The sequence below is a fragment of the Hibiscus syriacus genome, unplaced genomic scaffold, assembly GCF_006381635.1.
Source record: "Hibiscus syriacus cultivar Baekdansim isolate YM2019G1 unplaced genomic scaffold, ASM638163v2 tig00112800_pilon, whole genome shotgun sequence".
In the NCBI taxonomy this organism is placed as follows: domain Eukaryota; kingdom Viridiplantae; phylum Streptophyta; class Magnoliopsida; order Malvales; family Malvaceae; genus Hibiscus; species Hibiscus syriacus.
This window is the reverse complement of record NW_024063403.1, coordinates 46,271-71,234: the sequence shown is the minus strand read 5'-3', so window position 1 is coordinate 71,234 and position 24,964 is coordinate 46,271. Positions and strand designations below refer to the sequence as shown.

Sequence of the window (24,964 nt, the reverse complement as noted above, 5' to 3'; positions counted from 1 at the left end):
ACAAAAGAATTGAGAAGCTGCCATCAGCCAACCAATCACCAAGAGAAAAGAGCGCCAACAGTAGAACCTTTTATCAGCTTCGGTACAACTCTATCATAAACATGAAGAAATGCGTATTCGAAAGAACTACATTTCACCGCGGGCCGAGAGAAATGACATTCGATTTGCAGTAAGTTGTCATCGATGGAAAATTTCGTGGTACTTGCATCAATTCTTGGTGCAGTGAGCATCTGTACCATGCTGGGTGCAGAGAGTATAACCCAGACTACTTAGGAAGTCCCTTATCTCTTTCGCCGTAGTGTTACTTGCTTGCAACAGCCGTTCGTCTTCCTCGTAGATTAGATACGGGGCTTCGCCTTTTTTCCGGGACAATAACTTTTTGGCTCCCTTCAATACATGATACTCCCATCCCTGAACATCGATTTTAAGTAGAAGCACCGGCTCTGATTCCAGGATTACTTCATCCAGAAGGATGGACCTCACTTGCACTGCTATCTCTTCATTGGACTTGAATGCCAGCTTTGCACCGACCGCAGAAACAGCACTGTTGTCAAGCCGGCCGACCAACTGGAGAAAATACAAAGGTTTTCACATGAGAAGCAGAAAAAGGAATAATAATACAGTAAAAGAAGTAAGCAGTATATGAGAATGGATAAACACTAAATCCAAACGACAAAATGACAAGACAACAGATAATCTATAAGGCAAAACCATACCAGTTATCTTTTTTCTCTCAACCCAAACCCCCAAAGCTTACCATGTAACCTGCTCTCTCATTCTTCCCATCAAAATTTACTGAGATTCGTAAAGAAGTGACTAGCAATCGTGAAATCATAATCAAATTATCACACCGGTTTATCTTCAAGCAATGAGCACAGCGTCTGCATAATCGAAAGTGAGGCTCTCTCAGTACCTAGGAACATCCAAGTCTGATCTTCTTCTATCGTGAGACTATGGCCCTCTTTGTACCAAGAGAGAAAAATTCAAGTTTTAGAATCCCAAAATTCCATTCTAAATTAAATTCATGATCAATTATCATTGATGATCAACCCACCAGCTTTCAGATCAACGAAAAAGTTACTAGGGCACCTACTGGATCTAGTTGACTGAAAGTGAGGTTCCCTCAGTACAATGTCTGCATGACCGAAAGTGAGGCTCTATCTGTACCTAGGAAAATCCTCGTTCGATCTTCTATCCCCCAAACTATGGCCCTCTTTGTACCAAATGAGAATAATCCAAGTTTTAGTATCCCAGAATTCCATTCTAAATTGAATCCATGAACAATTGTCATTGATGATCAACCCAAGAGAGTTTCTCTGGTCCTCACCAGCTATTGGATATAATTGATAGTAAGTTAACCATTGACTTGAAACATAAGGGAAAAAATAAGGCAAGTTCCATAGGTAAAGACTGGAACTGGATTCATTGAGAGAGCAACTGAAGCATCTAACCTACAGAGGAAAGGACAGTTGGATAAAGGATTTTGATAACTGCATAAGGAACAAAGAGGTGCCACATTTTCATAGAGCCTTAAGAACTCAAAAAAATGCAGCAAATGAAAATTGATCCCAAAGTATCAAACTTGCAAACGAGTTCAACAGTTCCACCAAATTCCCATTTTTAACACATTATAAGCCACGTCAATAAATTTAAGTTATTTTGCTTAGCATAAATTGACACTAAATTATAAGCTCGCTAATCGGCCAAAAGAAAACCATGAATGAGAAGACTCGTACCTTATGGAAAGTAATATTTCCATTACGATCAGATGCGGCTGCTTCAAAAACGGTAATCAAATCCTCAATCCTATTAAACCAAATCCCATCACAAATCCTCTGCAAATTCTCCAGAACCGGCTCAAAAGCCAACACCCTGAACCCCATAACAGCTGCCGCGAAACTCGCCATTCCGACATTGGCCCCGACATCGACGAAAAACCAATCTTTGTTTTTCCCTTGCAGAAAATCCTGAACGGTGGCCGAGATGTCAGGCTTACGAAAGGGCTTGCCTTTAAGAAGTCTCACGATGTTCTTGTGAGGCTTGTCAGGGAGGGAACCTAAATCAGCTAGGGAGTAAATGAAAGGGTGTTTGAGATTTTCTACTTTGTTTGCAACGATGGGATGGGCTTGCGGTGAGTTGCGGCAGCTAAAAGGAGGGATTGGGAAATTCTGGGCATATTTTTGGGCGCTATAAGAGGGAGTTGTGGGGATAAAGGTGGGGGTTTTAGGGGAAAGCAGAGAGAAATAGAGGTAGACGAAGAGGGTGAGGAGGAGGAGAGGAAGGAGGGTTTTGGGTGAGAGGAACTTCTGAGCTTTGCTGCTTTCTCTTTTCCATGCATTTGCCATGGGAATTCAGTAATTTTCACTTCAATAGATTTTCCCGGAAAATTGCGGAGTTCTATAGATCAGATCTCTGGGACTAGGAAAAATCTAGCCTGAGCTTGTGAGCTTTTGAGTATAGGAGTTGCTTTTGGGAGTGACTGTGATTATTATACCAATTACAAGTTGCCACGTGGCAGATTTCTCTGTTCTTAAACACGAAAACTATGACATTAATTAATTATTGCAGTAGTAGCATAGAAAGAAAAATTATCCATGGAAATTGGAAAAAGAACAGATAATTTGGAAACGTTACTTGATTTCCATTTCTTTCATGATTTATCACACAAATTTAGGAGCAAATAAATGTAAAATCTTTGATTGTGCTTAGCACCAAATGAAGGTGTGGGCGGCTCTCCTGTTTTGTTTATCTTTGAAGGTTCCCAGAAATCATCAACTAAGCTCTTTAAATTCTGCTTCTCTCCCTTGTAATGGCCAATTAACTCAACTTTAAAGTGTAGTTTTAGTTCATTACAAGGGACCATTTAATGCAAACGGTGAGTTTTAATAACATCTTTAAATGTTCGAGACTGAACGCCCTGATGTTGTTCTTTCTTTCCATTTGCAGGCAACTTGTTTTGCCTTCATTGTTCTGAATCTTCTGATCTTACACTTGCTTTGCTCCGATACTGTTCCTGGCGTCGCCGCCATGAAATCAGAGGTGGTTGATGTATTGGATTGGTGCTGTCGTAGATGGAACTGCTGATAATTCTGAGGTAAATTCACTTCGTTTTAGTTCAATTTTCACCCCATGGTTCTGCTTCAAATGAGAGTTCAACATGTTCATTGAATCATTTGTTTCAGGCACTTTTGAAAGCATGGAATTTCGTGTGCAGCAGGGAGGTTGAAGATGGTGTTTGGATTATATTAGTTCCAGGAAACCAGACGTTTTTGTTGCGTCCACTCACTTTTAATGGTCCATGCAAAGCTAAAGAGATCAAGTTTCTGGTATGGCCAAAATGAATATTTTCCCAGTTTTTTTCCTGTAAAAGACAATGTGATTCTTACTATCTTATCAGATAATGGGGAGGATAATATCACCGATTTCACCCGAGACATGGGAGGGATTCGATCAAGGACGATGGCTAACGTTTAACCGAGTTTCAGGGCTCGAAATCAAAGGTCGAGGCGAGATCGACGGACGAGGCTGGGGTTGGTGGAACCAATCATGCAGATATCATCCACACCTGGTACTACTCTCAGTTGTGTCATCTCCTCAAGGAAAGCTTGTTTTCTGATTCGATTTTTTCATACATGTGCCAACTTCTCCACGAAGGGTGCACCGTGCACTTCTTTGGCACCAACAGTAAGTAGATTTCTCGATTTCGATTACGCTTCTCGACACCGGTGAAGCAATAAGATAATTCCTGAAGTTCAGATCCTGTGTTTGATGCATTCGCAGGCCGTGATTTTCTAGTCCTGCAAAACCAGCAGTCTCAGCCAGGTTCGACTAGTGTATAGTTCTCAAACGCATGTCCTGATAAGAGGAACCAATGATTTTATCGTCGACGACGAGGTGATAACAACTCCGGAAACAAGTCCTAACACCGATGGAATTCATATCAGTTCAGCTAGCAATATATTCATCAGAAACAGTATAATTGGAACTGGTATAACAATCTTTTCATGCCATTACATGAATTGTTTTACACAGTTCTTACAAAGTTCATATTTCTCATGTAAAGTGTGGACCTGGCCATGGAATAAGGTGAAAGCTTTTATATGATGAGATTTGAGCATTTAATCCCTTGGAACATAGTGATTGTCCTAGGATTTTTCAACTCACGTGCCAGCACATCTACCGCCGAGCAACGTAGTTTTCAAAGCACTTGTGACTCTCCTGATATGCTTTTGTCTCTATTTTTTCTTTGTTAAAAAAACAGCATTGGAAGCTTAGGAAGGGCAAGAAACTTCGTACAAGTGCGGAGCATTCGCGTAAACACGGTATCCTCCAAAGGAACTACGAATGGAGCTCGAATCAAGACATGGCAGGTAAATAAATACAACTCTTAGGTATGTCTGTATTGCTATCTTGTAATATTGACTGCAAGTTCTTGTAAGGTTGGGAAAGGTTATGTTTGAGGAGTTACGTTCGAGAATCTATCCTTCGAGAAGGAGAAAAACCTGATAATCATAGACCAAAACTACTGCAATGTTAGGGGTGCTTGTGGGGAACTGGTAATTCAAACGAGCAGTTGGGTCGTTTTTGAACAAATTCAGAGCTGAAAACTAACCAAAGCAGAACCGATTATATGTTAGGAAACTGGTGTTAAGATAAGGGACATGGTTTACAAGAATCTACGGGGAACATCGAGTACTGAAGTGGCCATTACACTGAACTGCAGCCGGTCTGTTTCGTGCACCGGACTGCTACTGCAATCTGTGTTGCTTAAGTCTGCACTAACCGGGACGAATGTTAGTTCAAGTTGCATTAATGCTTATGGTGCAGCTATCGGAGTCTTTCAACCGGCTCCTTGTTTCCAAGATTTTGACCATTGAAGGGCTAGTTTTAAGGTTTTTTGTTGTTGTTTTATCACGTAATCCATCAACGATAGCAATTGATTTTGAAACTTGGGAAGAACTTTAAATGAACTCAAGAAAAATGTTGAACCATCTTCTACATATAATTGTATTGCTATGTTATGCAGTCTCTTCTTTAATAGGAAGATCAACAATGGCTAGTTTTGGTCCTTTCTAAGAGCAAATTCTCCTGGATTTGGCTTGTACATTTTGGCACACACAAGACATAACCCCAAGTTTATGATGCATAAAACAGCCAATCATGACCATCATTGATCCTACGAGCCAGCCAATCACGACCGCCTTTCATTCCGGTAACTTCCCTCGCTATTTCGACTAGTATGGTGCTTTCGACACCGATAATTTGCAATCTTAGAGTAGCCTAGCACTTGTCCTCACAAGAGGAGCCATTGACAATGGTGTCCATTTGAATGGCAGGTTTGGGTTTCCTGCGCTTGAACCAGGCCGCTGAAACAAGGAACAGAACAAAATTTATGACCCCCAAAACGGCTAAAAGTCCATAGAAGCAATCAAGTCTGCCATGGTTTATGTTATCAGCCAGCCAGCCATGACCATCATTACTGCTTCTCGTTACGCTTTTCACCACAGCTACCAATAAACTGCTGACGAAGAAACCGAGCGATAGCGTCGAGAGGAACAGACCCGTGCTCATGGTTTTCATCCCTTTGGGAGATTGCGTGATGAAGAAGTCAAGCTGGCCTGTATAAATAAAAGCCTCACCAGCACCCACTAGGAAGAACTGTGGGATCAACAAGAACACGGTCACAGGCAGGGTTCTGGTGTTTGCATCGACCGATCGAGCCACTGCCAGTCTTTTCGCCTCGGCTATTGCTGCGGCGGCCATTCCTAAAGTTGACAGTACTAAGCCTATGGCTATTCTCTGTAGGTTGCTGAAACCTGGTTTCCCTTTCAATTTCTTCCAAAATGGCATAACGAGACGATCGTAAACAGCCAGAGTGATCAAAATCGCTGCCACGAAGAAGACGGTGAGGGAACCAGCAGGGATTTGGAAACCTCTAATTGATCTTTCCATGGTGGAGGCTTGCTCAACCGAGAAGGTCATCATTTGTGCGTATGTGGTCCAAAATATGATGGTCGTGGCCCATATCGGAAGAAGCCCTGCCATCATTTTCACTTCCTCAACCCTTGTGACAGAGCAAACTTTCCAAGGATTCGGACCATATCTCTCAAGATCTCCTTCCCCAACAATGGAAGCCTTGTCCAAGAACCTATAATTCAGAAACCATGAATGAAACAAGGCCAACAAATCGCATAAACGAAGAAAAAAACAATTCGAAAACTCACCGGAATCGATCTGTATGAAGAATTCTCGACGTATCAGGAGTGTCTTCGTATAACAATTCAACACTGTAAGGCAGTTCCATCTTCCTCTTATTCATTGCAGCAACAAAAACTTGGAAGATCTGAACTATTGGACTCCCCAAGCTTTTCTTGTACCTGTATCTTTTAGTCCCTGATAAAAATATCAAGACGGCTACGAACATTGAAACCGAGCAAATCCCATAAGCCCAGCTTCGACCAACTTCATCTTGTATGTAAACAAGCACCGTGACAGCCATCAAGGTTCCAGTACTGATGCAGAAAAAGAACCTGTTGAAAAAATAAGCCATCTGGGACTTCTCCTTCTCATCTTTTTCATCGAATTGATCGGTTCCGAAACCCGAAACACTCGATTTTAGACCACCAGTGCCAAGTGCAATTATATAGAGTGCCAGGTACAAAATTCCCATCTGAAATCCATTGGCCTGATTGCATGCATGGGGAGCAGCAGATCCATTGCACGGTGCTGGGCGTAACTGTGGCAGCTTTGTAGCCAATGCTAATGTCCCAGTCCCCTAAATCACCATAACATACTCACAGTCAAAAACTGAACAAAGTAAGGATCGAAATCAACATTTGTGTTTGATTATTTTATGTTTTTTGAAACTTTAAACACCCACCAGTGTTTGTATAAGTGAAAATATAGCAATTGTCATGTATCTTCCGAGGAATGAATCAGCAAGAAAACCACCGAGCAAACACAAGAGGAAAGATGTGCCCATGAAATCTGTGACTACGTTGGCTGAAGTTGAGCTCGATAAATGCATTGTTCCGATCAAGTATGTCACAAGGTTAACTGCAATCCCCATGGTTGATAGCCTCTCGCATATCTCAATCCCTGTGAAAATGGTTTCGACTCAATTTACTTCATTTACAATATAAAGATTCGAACCTAATAATGTTAGTAAAAAGTGCATATATAATAATGTTGTAAAGGTGAAGTCATGTAATATGCATGGTGGTCTCAATACGTAATTTCACGTATGAATGGCCCTACATATAGTATCTTCCTTATCCCATACTCCAAAAAGAAAATGACATGAATTTTATCACCATTGTTTTGTAAGTATCTATGAATTGCAGCTTTGATGGGTCCCATACATGTTACTCAAATTCTTGTTGGTGCTGAATTTACTTGCAAACTGTGTGTTTATTTTACTGTTCAAGGCGTGTGTAAGTTCATGTGAAAACCTGCTCAAGAAGTGAACAAACAAACCTAGAATGAGTGCAGCTGGAATCCAACCACCCGTTTTCGATCTGTCGGCTGGGAAACCCTTGTAATTCACCGCATCCGCCACCGTCAAACTCATCTTCCCTTCCTGATAAAAGGGGGGAAAAACCCACCAACAAAGTATTTCAGAAAGCATTGAATCAAACAATCATGTTTATAAAACAAAGGATAACAATGGGTTGTCAGCCATTATTACACTATATCTATATATATATGTATGTAGTCATGGAAAACTCAAACTGACCATTTTTCTGAATGTTTCAACAGTTGAAGAAACAAGCACAACAAAGGTGAAAAAGTAACTTCAACTCCAAACTTGGAAGTGTTGGAGACTAGTTTCCCATTTTATAGTGCAAGTTTGGAAGTTAAAACACCTATGAAGTGACCCTCCACTAATTAAATAGGACAGATTATCGGTCTTGGTTTTGTTGGTGGATGACTCTAAACCATTGATATTGTTGGCAGATATGTTTATATAGGGAAATTTTTAAAGGTGATAGTGATTGAAGGCAGTACAAGAGGAGAAATGGAATCTGTAACATGCAGAATTTGGAGTTTGTGAAGGTGGTGAACCACAGCACCGTGGCCATACGACTTTTTTAGTGCGTTCTATACCCCACATCCCATTAAAACCTCGCCGCCTGAACAACACGACGATAATGTCATGCAAGAGAGGCCTACAAGGAGATAAAGCAAAGGCTTACTGTTGATATTTGACCCCTTTTTTGACATGTAAAAACTGTTGCAATATATATATTTTACGGCAAAGTGGTAGTTCTTTATGCTTTATTAGAGTCAGATTTTGATTAAAGCAGTGCCAACTTGCTTAATCAGGAGAAGATTCACCATGAAAAGCTTACAGGTGTTAGATTAGACCCCATAAATTTCCTTACCAAAAGTCTCTCTTTTTTCTTCGTTTTCACATTTTGTGTCATCTCAATTGCAGGCAATCTTCATAGATATGAATCATGGATAAGTCCATGTGTAGCGACAATCAAACAAAGTGCCCTGAAATCACACGTAAGGGGTGATAATAATCACAGGAAAACGCCTACGAAGCAGCCTGCTCGCTTAGCAGCACATGCAGTACTCGAAAATCGATTCAAATCAGACCACACCGTCCACTTCATTGACACCGCCTTATTTAGAGATGGAGTCTTGTCTCTTTCTCTAGTTATAAGAAGAAGGAACACAAACCATCCCTTATTATAGATCCTAGGATGTCTGCACATGAACAGCAAGTGAAATCTTCCACTGTATCCAACAGGCTTACTGTTCAAGCCTCAAAATTAACCTCCATGAAGTAGGAACTTCCTTTTACTTTCTCCACATCCTTTTGGTCCCTAGTCTTGAATTAAATTTTACTTGCATTGTCAATCAAATGATCATATACGGTTTAGTGGACAGTAACTATTTCTTGTCGATAACGACAATTTTTTTTTTGTTTTTGTATATTCAGTATCGAGTTTTTGTCAGCCGTGAGCCACAAGCCGACAATAGCATGTTGTTGTTATCCAAAAAGGCAGAAGAAGCTTGCTGAGATCAAATGTCTCTCCACCTCTAATCTTCTTCACCACTTGCACACACACTGACATTAGCATGATGATGATGATCATCATCATCATCATCATCACACAAATATCAAAACGAGAGTGAAGCAGTTGTTATTTGTTTAAAAATAATTTTCAGTATTTCAATCATCTGATATCGAACGTTTATACTCTTACTAGTTTTCATGTTCGAACTCATAACGTCAAAAAATAACAATAATTATTTTACTATTGAAATCAGAAATGACCATTCAGCTCAGTTAGTAGAGTGCAAGGTTTTTAACCTTGAGGTCGTGGGATCGAGTCCCACGGAGGGCATTTCATAATTTGGAGGTCTTTCATGGAAGTTGCTCTCAATTTGACGTTGGGGGTAGTCTATTATCTTATCTCCCCCAGGTTGAGACTTTCGCCATGATTAAACTATTGAAATTTTGGACACCCTAAACTATCATTTTTTTTCAAAATCATACTTAACATTTAGTATTCACTTTTGTACCTATTATTAAAAACTTAACACGTTTAGTACCTAAAATATCAATTTTAATCCATTTTGGTACTTTAAATTTAATTTTTTTTTCAAAACTTAATGGTAAATTTTGAATGGGATACTAAAATGAAACAAAAACTAAAGTCTTCAACTATGAGAGATTAAAATGAAGCAAAAACTAAGCTTTTGATATGATTTTAAAAAAAATTAAAAATTTAAGTATTAAAACATACCAAAGCTAATAATTTAGACACTAAAGGCATAATTTACCCATAACTCAAATAATAAAAAATAATTCATCAACTTAAAGTTTCTTATATCTCTAATTTCTCCATTATTATTGTGAAAAACTGAATCACATGTTATTTTAACACATATTCTTCTGATTGAATATTTATGCAACTTCAATTCTTATTTTAACAATTATTTTTTTTATATCTTAATCCTTTAATTTTACATTTTATTTAATTTAAATTTTTATTATAGACAAATTTTACAAAAAAAATTCCACATATCAATATTTTGTTCCCAAGGTATTTTCTTTAGAAAATATATAAATATATTTTATAATCTTAAATGATATTTAATTTAATTACAATGTAAAAGATAATATATATATATATATATATATGAAGTCAATCCGTACTATAATCTTAGATATATTTAATTTAATTTAATTACAATGATATTTAATCTTAAATAAATAAATCTCTTTAGCCAAAAGCCTTTATCCTTCAAATTATTGCAAAATCTTACCAATAATCCATTCCCCATTCCCTTTGTAATGCAATTGCTTGTGTGTGTGTGACACACAACAAAAAAAAAGGGCATATTGAACAGACTACATTAAAGCAATAGCATCATTCATATTAAGCTCCCGTAAGTATCGATTCAAGATCATACTCTGTTTTCTCAGTTCATGGAAAACATAAAAGGCACAACAATCACATTTAAGGTCAAATTATGAAAAGAGATTTTCAATTGTGGCACTACTTTATCAGTCAAAGCCACTAAGGACCGACCACCACGATCCGAGAGGCCCATCACACCGAAAACGAGTTCTCATAAGATTCTAGATCAAGAGCTTCTCGATAGCATCCTACATTTCACAAATGAACAAAAAAAACATAAGATGCAGAAGCATATTCAGCCCCAAAGGGTGCAAAATATCATAAATTTTACAAGGTAACATGTTGTACTAGAAGGCCAAGTACCTTGAGTTGTATTTGGGATTTCAATTGGCTTCCTTCGTTTGTTGTGACAGAGCATGAAATTACAGGTCTTGTGACCCCACATGCTCGTCTAAGTGCTTGCTTTGAAGGAACAAATACATAGGGGACATTCTGCAAAAAAAAAATCAAATACAAACTTAAATATTGTGCTCTAAATCTAGGCAATGAATCAAGGTGTTGTGGCCAAGATTTTGGTTCTATGATGAACTTTACATTGAGAAATCAAGATGGTGCATTATAGGAACAATCGACATTAAACAGAGGGCATAACCTCAAGTTAAAGATGCTTCAAATTCACAGCTAGTGAGTACACCATCGATTTGAAGCAATGAAGCTAGACACTCCAAAAGACACTTAGTCCAACCCTAAAACCTAAATACTAAACCCTAAACTAAAAACAAAGAAAATGGTAGCACATAACAGCACATACAACAACCATAAGCACATCAACCACAAACACATATACCAATCATAAGTACTAAACAAAAGGGGAGAAAACTCCAAAACTGCTGAAAATCACGTCTTCATATACATATAGTCATGAAACTTGCAAGTCACAGTCGTGTTTGGCAATTAGGAGCAATTGTGCAGCTTGATATGGTAGCTACCCCCATTATTATGTGAGGTACACAATCCCAATAGTGCAGGCAAGTAGGACAAACTACATATTTGGTACCTAAACTATTAGTTTTGATCCATTTTAATATCTAAACTTTCAATTTTTTTCTCAAAACCATACTTAACGTTTTGTTTTCATTTCATTTTAGTATTAGCCGTTAAAAACTTAGAGAGGGCGTTTAGTAACTAAACTATCAGTTTAATCTATTTTAGTAACTAAACTTTTAAGTTTTTTTTTAAAACTTAATGGTACTAAAATGAAAATAAATAAAAATTTTGTCGGATGCAGGTATTAAAATGAAACAAAAATTAAATTTTAGATATGATTTTGAGAAAATTAAAAATTATTAAAACGGAACAAAACTGATAGTTTATATACTAAATGCGTAATTTACACAAGAAAATATACATATTCCATAAAGCAATTACCTTATCTTCAGCAAGCAAAGGAAGGTGGAGCAGAATCTCAAGGGGCTCGGTATCCGCAGCCATCATAACGAACTCCGAGATACCTCTGTTCAGGGTCTTGGTAGCTGAATCCCAAACAAACCCGATTAAAAAATGAAATGAAGAAGAATATCAAGAGAAAGATAAACCCATATCGGAAACGATAACTATGATTACAATAAACAAAAAAATTATGGAAATGGGTATTGTTTACTAGCCTTCATTAGCTCCCTTTTTGAGCTGCTTGTAGTTGGCAGCTTGTTAAACAAGATCTAAAATTGTTGTTGTCAACTGAGATGCTATTGGGTATGCTTTGGGGTTCACAGGTTCTCTAGTTTACGGAAAAAAAAGCCAATTGTAAGATATAATGCATAGATAAAACTACATGAGCTTAAGAAAAAAGAGAGAACCATTATCATTTTTCTCTTTGGGAAAACAGAGGAAAACGAGTAACAAGGGTTCTTGCTCGATATAGTAATAAAAAGGGGCGCTAGGGTTTACGAGGGAAATAACGCAGATCACTTATATTAATATACAGGAGTAAATGACATGTTTAGTATTTAAATTATTAATTTTAATTTGTTTTAATATTTAAATATTTAATTTTTTAAAATCATATCTAAAATAATTTTTATTTTATTTTAATACATCATTATTAAAAATTTAACAGTATTTTTTATGGGTAAATTATTATTCAACTATCTTCTCACTCTTATTTAGATACTAAAATTTGAAATTTTTTAATTTAACTACTCAACTTTTAAATTACTTCTATTTAATCAGTTTAATTTAATTCATTAATATTTTTATGGTATGAAATTTTTTATTATTTTATTAATATATAATTAAAAATAAGAAAAATTTGAAAGTTAGAGTGATTAAATTAAAAGTAATTTGAAAGTTAATAAATTAAATTAAAAAAAATTAAACTTTAGTGATCAAAATAAGAGTAAAAAGATAATTAAGTGATGAATGCTGCATTTAATCCATAAAAAAGATGCCACTATTTCCAGTTAAGTTTTTAACTATAAAGTACTAAAATGAAACAAAAATTAAATGGTAGGTATGGTTATGAAAAATTGAAAGTTTAAATATTAAAATAGACTAAAACTAATAGTTTAGATACTAAACACGTAGTTTACCCTAATAGATATTTGCAACTCGGATCGGGTCCAGGTCCAACAACTATGGGCCTCAGTGTTGGTACCCGAAGGTAAAGTCAAACACTCAAATTCCAAACTCATATTTCTTTTTATTGCTTATTTTTTCAATTTCATTCTCAAATTTGCAGGGCGCTTCGTGAAGATCTTCAATGGGTTGGATTGAAGAAAACATGAAATTCACTAATGTTAGAAAAATTCTCTCTCAAGCCATCAGCCTCGGTGCGTCTCCCCTTTCCTCTCAATTTCTCGAAACATTTGATAAAAAAGACTTGACTTTTCTTAATTAAATCTTGTTAAGGAATGGTTGTTTCATTGGCGCTGATGATGTGGAAAGGATTGACTTGCATTACCGGAAGCCAGTCGCCGGTCGTGGTTGTACTATCAGGGAGTATGGAACCAGGTTTCCAGCGAGTGAGTCATTTCTTTACATGCATTTTCTCTTTCTTTTTTCATTTAATTTTGATTAGTGATATTTAAAGAATCTAATGTGAATTTAAATACTTTTGAAATGCAGGGCGATATCTTGTTCCTATACATTAATAAGAATCCTATTCGCACGGGACAAATTGTCGTCTTCAATGATGTACATCGTATACAAATTATACGCTTGTTCTTTCAACTATTTTCATGTTTGAAGCTTGTTTTGTTGATTCATTTTTTTCTCTATGCTGAGTAGGGGCGTGATATTCCAATTGTTCATCGGGTGATTGAGGTTAGATCCTGTTGAGATTTTATGTTTGGTTTTTTTACTCTCTGCCTGTTTACTTGTATAAATGCAGAACAAAACTACATTAGTTTGACTCGAGTGTGAGTGTTGGATACGAGCCCAACACGCATATGTTTGGACTTTGGAATTTTGAAGGTTTTCCCAATGTACTTGGAAACCATCTAAATACATTAAACTGTCTAGTTTCTAGAGAGTAGGGCACATCATAGTGACTTCCTAGAGTCATCTTTGTTGTTTGGTTACTACATTCCAGCCACTCATCTGTGCCAGGAAACGCCATTGACGAATGTGTGCTATGCATGCTATAAGTGATCAGTCTGATACCCTTTGTTTCTTCTCTGGTTTCAATGTATTCACAAGTATATGGTGCTTCTCTATCGGTTGCTAATGGTGAGTTCTAGACAGATCGTCCGGACTCATCTTTATTCGATGATGAAAGTTTGAACTGCTTGAATGTCAAGTGTGAAACGGAAGCTTTTCATATGCTGATATAGAATGTCTCAAGCAATTAGAAACAAATAGTTTGAATCAAGCTAGCACCATGTTCAACTCTAAGAGTCTGGTCATGAACTTTGTGTGCAACCACCTATGCTAGTGATCGAACTTTTTTCTTTCTGAAATGTACATAGGTGCCATGGTTGTAAACTATTTGAATTAAATGATACCCTTCAGGTTATTTTGTATGCTTGGCTTAGTATATTGCTTGTTTTGTTATGCCTTTTCAGGTTCATGAGCACGAAGATACTAAAGAAGTTGATATACTCACAAAAGGTAGCATGTTCTTGATAACAAGCTAGTTGAACAAGAGCAAATACAAGTCTTGACCTTTTTTTCTCAGTGCCCCTTTAATGATCAATCGTACAAATATTTTATGACCATTAAAATCCCATTCCCCACCAATGTAATGGAGTGTGGACTCTTGGTTTTTTTCTCTCTCTCTCTTTTTTTCTGCGGTTGCTCCCCCCCCCCCCCCGAATATCTTCATATGTACATTTACAACTTGTGTCTACTAACCCTTTTAATCTCTTGACCGGACATATTCATCAGGAGATGCAAATGAAGATGATGACAGGATGTTGTATGCATCTAATCACGACTGGTTGCAACAAAAATACATAATGGGCAGAGCTGTCGGGTAAATCTAACATCTGTTTTCCTAAAAATGTTGAAAATTTCTAGAAGTGGAGACATTTGTAAAACACACTGATTAGGAATTTCTTGCACCACTCATTTGTGCTATAATCTTCGAGTTTATGAGTTCATCACACCTAATTTGACAAAAATAGCATTACTGAATTGTGTTTTGGCATATATTATTATTGTTCAAGACTGATAAGCATATAAATGGATAAAATTTACCAAGCATGTGAAGTTTTGGGAGCTAGAATTTAGTGAAATGAATTTTCTATTGTTCACGCCAATTTAATGGTTTAGTATTATCATCGGCCCTGTCAATTTGACATTTGTCAAATTACCATCAGGGAAAGATTTGACCTAGAACAAGCATAACTGTTCTTTCTTTTGGGGTCTTCTCTCTACTCTTATTTGTCAATAAAAAAGTCAGACTACGGCCAATGCCATGAATTTTCTGTTCATATGCTTAATAGTTTCTGTACATAAGTAACTATTCCTGAACTCATAAGCACATTTTGCCCCTGCATGCTTATCATTATTTCCTGTTCATCCTAGCGTCTATTGTTTTTGACTCTTCGTTTTTCTTCAAGTACTCGTGTATGGAATTTGTCTCCAACAGATATCTGCACATGTATAGGCTATGATATTTTAAGAACTTCGAAAAAATAATCATAACTACTTACACTGCATCCGAGTAACATAGAAATTCAAGTGAGCAACATGAAAGTTATACTTTTTTTTATAGGACATGAAAGTTATACTTGAAGACAGGTTTGACCAAGAACAAGGTTAAAATCATACTCGGGTTCTGGGTGACATTTATCTGATTTTCGTTCTTGCTACTTATCATGATGTTAAAAAATATGTTCTTACTGTACAGGTTCTTGCCTTATGTTGGCTGGTTCACAATCATCATGTCAGAAAAGCCTATACTCAAGGTTTGAAATTTTTTGTAGTTTTAAAGTTTGTGAAAGAAAAGAGCCTATAATACTTGTGTCATACTCGTGTTTATGATGTTATATATATATATGAATGAGATATTTGTCATCATTTTAATCTCGAACATAGATAAAAGAAATTCAACTGTCAATGCATCTGATAATAATCCTATATAATTGTGTGATCATATCATGTTTTAATTAAATTTTACATCATCATGAATGCGTCATATCATCATGTCATGTTCGATACCATGGATGTTGCAACCTATTCATTTCTTTTGAACTCGTTTTTACCCTCCTTTTCTTGCAGTACATACTTGTGGGTGGATTGGGATTGCTGGTCCTTACCTCGAAGGAGTGAAGACGGTGGTAACAATGTCAATACGGAGGTTTTCCCATTTTCTTGTAAACAGGGAAAAGGGTGTTAAATAAGACTATTGAACACCATGGGCATATTATTTTGGTATAATAACACAAATTACATCCATTTGGGAAATTTGTTTAATAATTGAAGTTGTCATTACTACTTTTCACAAATTTAAGATTAGTTAAAATATGAGGTTGAATCCAGTTTCATTACTTCAAAGAATTCAGAATTTTTCAATCAAAAGAAATTTAAAGTTAGGATAAATTATATTGATAGTCACTGGGATTTTAGAATGCTTGTACTTCAATCACTAAACTTTTAATATTTACATTACAATCATTGAACTTTTAATTCACCTCCGTTGGTCACTGTTGTTAAAAAATACTAATATGCCATTTTAAAATGCTTTTAAATCTTAATTTTTAAATTGACAGCCATCACAAAGGTCAATTTTCTAATGAACAAAGTGATCATCGATCAATCCTAATAGTAAGAAGATTTCGTTTGACCAGAATCATAACATAATTCGAGTTATTAACTACTACATGTAAAGTAGGTTAAATCATGATCGTCTTCAATATATGAAGCCATGATTCACACTTCAAATTTCACAATACCAACATCGCATCGATGTCTCTGGGAAAACAGAAGCCGAAAGAATCAACTAAGAAAACTGAATATTGAAAAGGAAGCATTATAAAAAAAAAAAAATTATCATACTAGCACAATCAAGAAAACTCGACACCTACAATGTATAAGAAACCAAATTTGCTTAACCATACAGTGGCTATAAGAACTGACCACCAGAAAGTAACAATCTTCTTTCAGAGATTCAACCCTGCACTTCTCCATCCACAACATCTCTTTCTTCAGCAGAAGCTGCCATTAATTCGTCAAAGTCCTCCGTCTTCCCCAACAATATCTCAATCTGAGAATGAACATAAAAGCATATCAATCAACACCCGAATCTAAAAACGACAACCCGTGACTTGGAAATTCTAATACTGAATTTTTCTAAATCACATCAGAATTTAACTTGGAGTGAACAAATAAATGTATGTCAGCTTGCAAATATGTTTTTGAATAAACCATGGCTCATCGAGATGGAGGCACTAGGAGCTATTGAATTGATTTACCTTTGCTTTTTGGACAGGCCGCCCTCTCATGTCCTCTTTCAAGTCAACTGTTGAGGTCGTGATCTCTGCAAAGGTGTAAGTTGATTCTCGTAATTATCGGGACGTGATGACCATATTAACACATTTTTTGAAAAATATATAAACAGAAGAAAAAGTGGAAGATATCTTACTTTTCTCAACAGCCAAGCCTTTGTTTTTCAGAATTTCAGCAATTGTAACAACAGTTGCAATAGCTGCACATTTGATAAGACAAAAAAGAACAATGAGTTAACACCATTCTCAAAACTTAGCATACAAAATTGACCATAATTCGGCGAATCCTTATTAGCCATTGACAACACGGACGCAACCTGCAGACACAACTAGTCAAACCTTGGAACCTCTAGAGATAACAACACTCCCTCTAATAACTGTTTAGTAACTGAGGCCACTCAAAGGGTTCATAATTTGCAAGTTAAAATGCTAAAACCACAGCTTCAAATCCAATTTTGTGCAGCAGCAGTACAAAAATCTAAAGATCAAACAACCATAGAAAGTAAAAATCATTACTTAACTCCCCCCCTCCCCCATCTGTTCCTCTTGAGACTAAGCTATCAATGCATCAAAGCAAAAATCGTGATGACAAGACAAAAACAAACATAAATTCATATCTGAGAATAATCCTTTAATTATAACATCTGAAAATGAAGTAAAATGATATTAAATGTAATGAAAACGTAGAGCTGAAAAAGTAAAAGTACCCATGCCAAGGGCAGATAGCTCCACTTCATTGTGCTGTTGCATATACCTCTGCAAATAAAAAAAAAAGTATATCAGATATACTAATTAAATTTAATGCATGAACAAAGAATTAAACCCTATGTTGCAGAACAATGGTAGAAACTAATACCCAGAAATTCAGAAAGGGGCAAAATGCAGAAATAATCAGAAAACTGAAGAGGAAAAACCTTGGCAAGATTAACGTAGAAGAACAAGGGTTTTTTGGTATTTGAGACTTGAATCCGGTTCTTCTTGTGGGAATCGGCGGTCAAATTGATGCTGTTGACACCTTGAACGATTTCTTCCATTTTGAGACTACTGCGATTAAAACCCTAACCTTCAAAATCACTATCTTTGACTCCTCGAATAAGATGAGATCTGCAGAGTAGTAGTCAAGTGAAACAAATCAATAGGGATTTTTCCGAGCTCTGTTTTAAATTTGGTTGAATCCTTTGATGGTGGCTGGTAATCACTGGCTAGGGTTTATCACTTCCTTTGTACTGACTTTTAAGGGTAAACTACACTCACGCCCAATAAATTTTAATAGGCTTTCACTTCGGTCATTTTTTTTATTAATCTAGTATAAGTACAATGTAGTATTTATTCAAAGATAGCTCTCAACTATGAGCGAGAAAAACTCGAATCGACTCGAAAAACCAATTTGTTTTACTCGAAGTGACTTCGATTTGTAATTTCATAAATTTGACTCAACTCGAAAAAATTTCAAGCTCAAATCGAGTTGTAAAATACAACTTGAATAACTCAAAATTTAAAGTAATTAGTTGATTGATTTTTGAGTTTGAGTCAAGTCCTTCGACTTTGTATGATATATGTAAATTACATATGAAAAATATATATATGTATTGTATATGATTATAAAATACCATTTAAATTGTAATGAAATAATGTCACAATGTTGTAAATATTTACAATTAAAATTAAATATAAACTCGAAAATTTGACTCGATTCAAAAAAAATTCAAGTTAACTCCGAGTTATGGAATATGACTCGTCAACTCGAATAATTTGAATTTTTCGACTCGACTGGATTCGATTGAAAGCTCACCCCTACTCTCAACCATTTGACATTCAACAAGCTCACACCGTTGGCATTATTGGTGCTCGAAACTTAAAACCTCAATGAATAACAATAATTCATTTACCACCGATATCGCTTGGTTAGTACACTTTGGTCATTATATTTCACACATTATACAACTAAATTGATAACGTGACATATTAAAAAAATTAATATAGAATTTGTACCTAAACAATAATTATAACTAAAGTTTTGATTTAGTCTTTATACATTTTTAATTATAATTTTAAAAAATGAGAAAACAATTCATATTTTATATAATATTAGGTTTAGATCATTAATCTTTTTACATTGTATTATTTTAATATTGATTTCAAAAAATATATATACTCTCAATCTTTATATATTTATTATTTTAAACATTTCATAAAAGAAAAGTAAAATTAAAAAAATCAAAATTCAAAAAAGGAAAGCGTCAGCTAACAAGAATAGTGACAAAAAGTGATATTTTGGGTGTGTTTGGTTCACGGAATATAAGATTACCAATGAGAATATGATTATCGGCGGTAATAAAATTATTGAAAATGTTGTATTTTATGTTTAGTTCTTTTAGCAGAAATGTAAGATTACAGTGTTTGGTTAAATGAATACAAGATTATTGAAATGTATATTTTATCAAATTGTTCTTATTATATATTTGTTTTTTTAACAAGTTGAACTCTACTATAATTAATTTATATATTTTCTTTAAAAGATGTAAATTCATAAAAATTATATAATTTTGTTACAAAATTGAAAAGATAAATAGGTTAATGAAAGGGTAAAACTTTATTTTAACCCTTGAACTTCATATAAAATTCTAATTATGGATTTTTTTTGTAAATCTAAAATAGTTTAAGGATAAATTTATAATTTAACCTTCATAGAATTTTTATTATTCAACGACATAAAAAATGATATTTTTGAAAAAAAAAATTAAGGGCATTTTAGTCCAAAACGTCGGTAATCCAACAATACCTAAGGGAAGGGGTAATCACATTCCCGGTAATATACCCCCAAAATACCACTGTTGAGAATAAAAGATTATCGGGGCATAGGATTACTGGCCAACCAAACGGGGGAATGATATTCCATTCCCCCGGTAATCCCATATTACTTGAACAAAACACCCATTTTAGGTTATCGTTTCAATTCAAAGAAATGATGATGAATTTTTGCCTATACTATAGGGTTCAATTTTTTTCATTTATAATTAATCTTTATTTTTTTTAAAATCTAAGACTAAAATATATAGTTTGTAAAGAGTTAAATTTGTTATTATACCAATTATGATTTTTTTTTAAAAAAAATTAATTTTAAAATTATAGTTAAAAATATGTTCAAGGATTAAATTGAAGTTTTAGTTATTGTTTAAAGGACAAATTAGATATTAACATTTTCTGATGACGTGTCTATTCATCAAGCAACAAAATATCCATTTTATGATTTATTAATAATTTTAATGACCATAACATAACTTTTCAAACTTTAGTAACTAGAATATAATTTCACTAAAACTTTAATGACTGTGGGGTGTAGTTTAACCTACTGTTAACAACGAAGAAAAAGTAGTAATGTACATCGCTGAGTCGAGTTGATTTTTTTAATTTCTAGTTATTCAAGTTATTTGAGTTAATTCGAATTATCAATTCAATTTTTAAGTTTGAATCAAATTGAAATTTTGAAATTTCGAGTCACTCAAAAAATAAAAAATTTAACTAAATATTTTAACCGTTTTACGATTTAATCCATAATTTCATTATCTATTCAATTTCTTTCATCTTAAGTTTATTTACCTATTTTAAACTACATGCTCCTAAATCATAGTAGTATACATATGTAATTTCAATTCTTTTTTTGAATAACAAATTTTTTATTTTTTAATTTAGTCTCTCGAATTTTTATAACTTTCTTATTCCTTTAATTCATTCTTTATTTTAAGTATATTTTCTACCAAATTTGAACCACTTGCTTATATACCACGATAGAATATTTATGTAACTTCGATTATTACCTTTTTTTTACTAAAAGTATATTCTATTTTTTTATTTAATCCCTTAACTTTACGTTTTACTCAATTTAATCTTTTGACTACAATTGCTTACAAATTCTTTCTTCCCATCAATTCGACTCCTTTAGGCTCTCATAAATATTTTACCCTCAAAATCCATTATTTAAAATATAATATTATAAATATATTTTATAATTTTAAAATGTATTTGATATAAATAACATTATAGTGTGAAAATAATATATATATATATATATAAGTTTAAAAAAAGTTAAAATAATAGAACAAATCCTTGTCATTATACTGTAAATAATTATAGTAAAATTAGCATAGAAACTCGAACAACTCGACTTGAATTTTTTTAACTATACTTTGACACACAAAAAATTCAAGTTAAATTTGAATTGTAAAATACGACTCGCCAACTTGAATTTCTTAAACTCGACTTAACTCGAAAAAAATTCAAGTAAATTCAAATTGTCAAACACGACTAATCAACTCAAATAACTCAAAATTTTTTTACTTGACTCGATCGAATCCTCACCCCTAATAATATATCGAGCCAGATCACAAATCAAAATTTGTTTAATTATATATGAGGGCCTCACATTTATGTGAAAAACTCAACATGACCCTTAAATTTAGAAAAAAAAAAGATTAATCTAACTCTTTGATCGACGGATTCGAACGATGACCGTCACGTGCACTGAGGCACCCGATTCTCTTTCAGAAGTGAATACAAGAAACAAATACGCCTTAACAAAAAAAAAGATACAGTTGAAACATATCTTGAAAAGCCTTCAACAATGTTGAAAAATCTGTGCTTAAATGGTGAAAGAGCTGAAGAACAAGTGAGCAAGCTTTTCAACTTTCTACATTTTAACAAGCAGTGTGTATTATATAAATGTTTATAACCCTCACACTAATCCCCATTTCATACCTTTCGGATTTCGGTGTGTATCCAAATCCTTCGACATCAACAGGCACCTACTACGATGGATTTATGCGTGCACGGCACGTTCCGAGAGATACCGATAGGCAAAGAGGAAACAAAATTTACAGTCATCATGCTTGAAGAACCTGGCAGTGAACAATGTGGCTCTTCAGCCTGTTCCGGCCAGCGAGGCTAGACCAAAGGTTTGTAAACAGGGTCTTGAACTGACCCTTCCCTGCTATAGTTTCCCATAAATGTTCGGCAGTGGCTCCCCTCACATCGTCGGATTTCAAAACGTTGACCAGAGATAGGCTCATATTATTCCGAATGATGCAGAGTTTCCCGTTGAATGGAACGAGAGCTACTGCTTCCAAAGCTCGAGAATTCCCCAAATGTATCCTACTGTCGATATGCTTACTCCAAGAATCAGTCACTTCGTCGTAAACCCTCAGCTTACAACCATCCTTGCACTCCAAAGCATAAAGATGGCCGTTTAAAGAAGTACAAGGGTTCCGCCAGCCTGCAACCATTCCGTTATAGACGGGGTACCAGCTATCAGTTTCGGGTTGGTAGACTTCACTCATCACCTGCTGGTGAGATCCAAGCCCCTTCAAGAACCACTTCCCCTCGTATACAACCCCAATGAAGGGCACCATTGCCGTGCTCATATCTGAAATATAAGACCATCTATTCTTGTAGGGATCATATACCTCGGCAGACCTCAATGACAGATGTATCCCTTCGTTCTCTCCACCAGCAACATACAAGCAATTATTTATAACACATGAACCAAAGAAATGTCTTCGACGAAGCATATCTGGGGCACGGTGCCATTTGTTTGTCCTGGCACTGTAAAATATGACTCGTCGCATTGATCCCTTTAAGGGATCCTTACCACCGAACAGATAAAGGTGACAACCACTGAGGACAGCACATCCGAAGCCAAGGGCTTCAGAATATTCCTTGGGGACAGGAGGGAGTGGCTGCCAGAGCTGGTATACCGGATCAAAGGCATGCCAAGAAATTTTCCCATCTCGATCTCTCTTAATAATGTATATCCATTCTTCTGCAATTCCAAGGCTCTTACGAAGTGAATAAAAGAAGTTACCGGACAAAAGTCTATACCATCTTTTGCAGACCAGGCGGAGCTTTCTGTGCTCAACTCGTGGGACGCGTATTAGGCAAGCAATAGCAAGATCATCGGGGAGTCCAGGGAGCAGAGGAGATTGGTAACGGCTCCTATCACCACGTGTTGGCTTGCTCCTTGTTGGATGAATGGATGGTTTAATATCAGGCCGGAGACACATCTTTGTACCGGGTACATATCTTTTCGCTCCAGAAACAGTCTTGAGCCCCACATCTACTCTACATAAACAAGCCGTTGTATCAACCTGCCAAGAACATTCACAATTCATGAAGATTTTATTTTAATTTAAACCTTTTATACTTTCTTATCACAGTAACATGAAGCTGGTAAGAAGCACTAGGCTGATCCCAACATCGAGAACGACGATGATATCATTTATTTATGATGATATACAACAGTTCTAGCATGCACAAGTACAATCTTAAGCAGATGTTGAACTCTGTTTTCTTTCATCAGTATAAGAGGGGGGAAACAGTTGCAAGATCCAAGTAACAACCCGAATCATTAGGGACTGAGTTAGCATCAAAATAGAAAACGAAAAACAATTCCACCAATACTCGAAGAACACCAGCCTCGAGTGGAAGCAGGATGTATTGAAAGATCTTCCATTGAGAGCCACATAAGTAGGATAAGACGGTCAAGTACACATGTGATAGAAAGCTCCTAAACACAGATGATATGCTGAAAGAAAACAGATTTCGACTTTAAGGATAGTAACACACTTTCTAAACTAATTTCACTCGATCCTTAAGGTATCTATTGCAAGTACTCAATCTCGAAGACGCAATGAAGGATTCCACAAACATGTTCTGCATACGTTTCCAATGTTATTATGATCATCGCTTCATCCACGCACAAGCTAGCATAGTCGGACAACATACCTTCAATAAGATAACAACCGAGTCTACCGGAGAACAAATTATAGAAAGGGACTTCGGCTAAGAATTGTCGAGCCATCAAATAATAACAGTTCAGTACAATCAATCTCAATAGTCTTAGAGAGAGCTAGCTTTCAAGCCTCTGACAAATTTGAGGTCCATGTAGTTTGGTAAGTTTAAAAACTAAATGCAGAACTTATTGGACCACCTGGAAAGACAATAAAGTGGCAGATACAAGTATATTTTCATGGTTGATCGTGATGGATAGAGCTGTTGAAATGCAAGCATGAGCAATTATCACAAAAAAAACCATTATAATAGCGTTTCTTCAAACAGATAATAAGCAGGAATGAGCTAATTAGCTTACCAATGGAGGTTGAATCATTCTATCCATGATTTTCGTCCCAACAAACATAAACTACAAATTTCACTCTCTCTCAGAATCAAGCACTATCTCTCAATCATCGTTCTTCGACCCAACAAACATAAACTACAAATTTCACTTTCGTCATCATTTAACATACAAAGTTTTCCATTTTCAAAACAGAAATCCCAGAGATCTACACAGAATAAGAAACCAGAGTCGGCTTGAAAAAAGATCAGAATTTGCAGTATGAAGCGAGCTCAAAGCTGAAATTTTTCCCCCAAAACCATACAAACCCAGCATTTTTAACAGATAATTCCCAGCTACAAAACCCCCATAAAACAACCAGCCATGGTCTCGAAAGGGAGAAAACAGAAACCCCAGAATCTTAACCTTCAAGCTTTAAGAACCCAAAAAAAACCAAAGAAATGGCGAAAGAGAAAGGGAAAAAACTTAAAATGCGAGACAGCACGAAAAATGGGGGCAAAGAGAGCACTGAA

General features: G+C 35.5%; 5 protein-coding genes and 2 pseudogenes across 5 annotated transcripts; 2 read left to right on the top strand and 5 right to left on the bottom strand.

The window, feature by feature from the left end:
• Positions 1-2,413, bottom strand: LOC120183638. Its single transcript, XM_039188310.1, has 2 exons — positions 1,737-2,413; positions 1-567 (listed from the first exon to the last, which is right to left on the bottom strand). Exons 1-2 carry the CDS (start codon positions 2,343-2,345, stop codon positions 208-210), a joined length of 969 nt encoding a protein of 322 aa, XP_039044241.1. The 5' UTR covers positions 2,346-2,413; the 3' UTR covers positions 1-207.
• A 485-nt stretch (positions 2,414-2,898) lies between these two features.
• On the top strand, positions 2,899-4,877 carry LOC120183557 (annotated as a pseudogene).
• A 182-nt stretch (positions 4,878-5,059) lies between these two features.
• On the bottom strand, positions 5,060-7,795 carry LOC120183624 (protein NRT1/ PTR FAMILY 6.2-like). Its single transcript, XM_039188298.1, has 5 exons — positions 7,736-7,795; positions 7,477-7,579; positions 6,881-7,098; positions 6,225-6,775; positions 5,060-6,148 (listed from the first exon to the last, which is right to left on the bottom strand). The coding sequence occupies exons 1-5, from the start codon at positions 7,736-7,738 to the stop codon at positions 5,281-5,283; spliced, it is 1,743 nt and encodes a 580-aa protein (XP_039044229.1). The 5' UTR covers positions 7,739-7,795; the 3' UTR covers positions 5,060-5,280.
• A 2,790-nt stretch (positions 7,796-10,585) lies between these two features.
• LOC120183556 lies at positions 10,586-12,806 on the bottom strand (annotated as a pseudogene).
• A 295-nt stretch (positions 12,807-13,101) lies between these two features.
• LOC120183608 (signal peptidase complex catalytic subunit SEC11C-like) lies at positions 13,102-16,268 on the top strand. The gene is made up of 8 exons (XM_039188285.1): positions 13,102-13,207; positions 13,287-13,399; positions 13,503-13,571; positions 13,665-13,700; positions 14,441-14,486; positions 14,763-14,850; positions 15,730-15,787; positions 16,101-16,268. The coding sequence occupies exons 1-8, from the start codon at positions 13,138-13,140 to the stop codon at positions 16,149-16,151; spliced, it is 531 nt and encodes a 176-aa protein (XP_039044216.1). The 5' UTR covers positions 13,102-13,137; the 3' UTR covers positions 16,152-16,268.
• Positions 16,269-16,799: 531 nt separating this feature from the next.
• LOC120183584 (uncharacterized protein At2g34160-like) lies at positions 16,800-18,482 on the bottom strand. Its single transcript, XM_039188257.1, has 5 exons — positions 18,241-18,482; positions 18,034-18,082; positions 17,464-17,526; positions 17,294-17,358; positions 16,800-17,085 (listed from the first exon to the last, which is right to left on the bottom strand). Exons 1-5 carry the CDS (start codon positions 18,358-18,360, stop codon positions 16,990-16,992), a joined length of 393 nt encoding a protein of 130 aa, XP_039044188.1. The 5' UTR covers positions 18,361-18,482; the 3' UTR covers positions 16,800-16,989.
• A 3,435-nt stretch (positions 18,483-21,917) lies between these two features.
• LOC120183604 (F-box/kelch-repeat protein At1g55270-like) lies at positions 21,918-24,571 on the bottom strand. Its single transcript, XM_039188280.1, has 2 exons — positions 24,468-24,571; positions 21,918-23,466 (listed from the first exon to the last, which is right to left on the bottom strand). Exons 1-2 carry the CDS (start codon positions 24,513-24,515, stop codon positions 22,207-22,209), a joined length of 1,308 nt encoding a protein of 435 aa, XP_039044211.1. The 5' UTR covers positions 24,516-24,571; the 3' UTR covers positions 21,918-22,206.
• Positions 24,572-24,964: the final 393 nt, after the last annotated feature.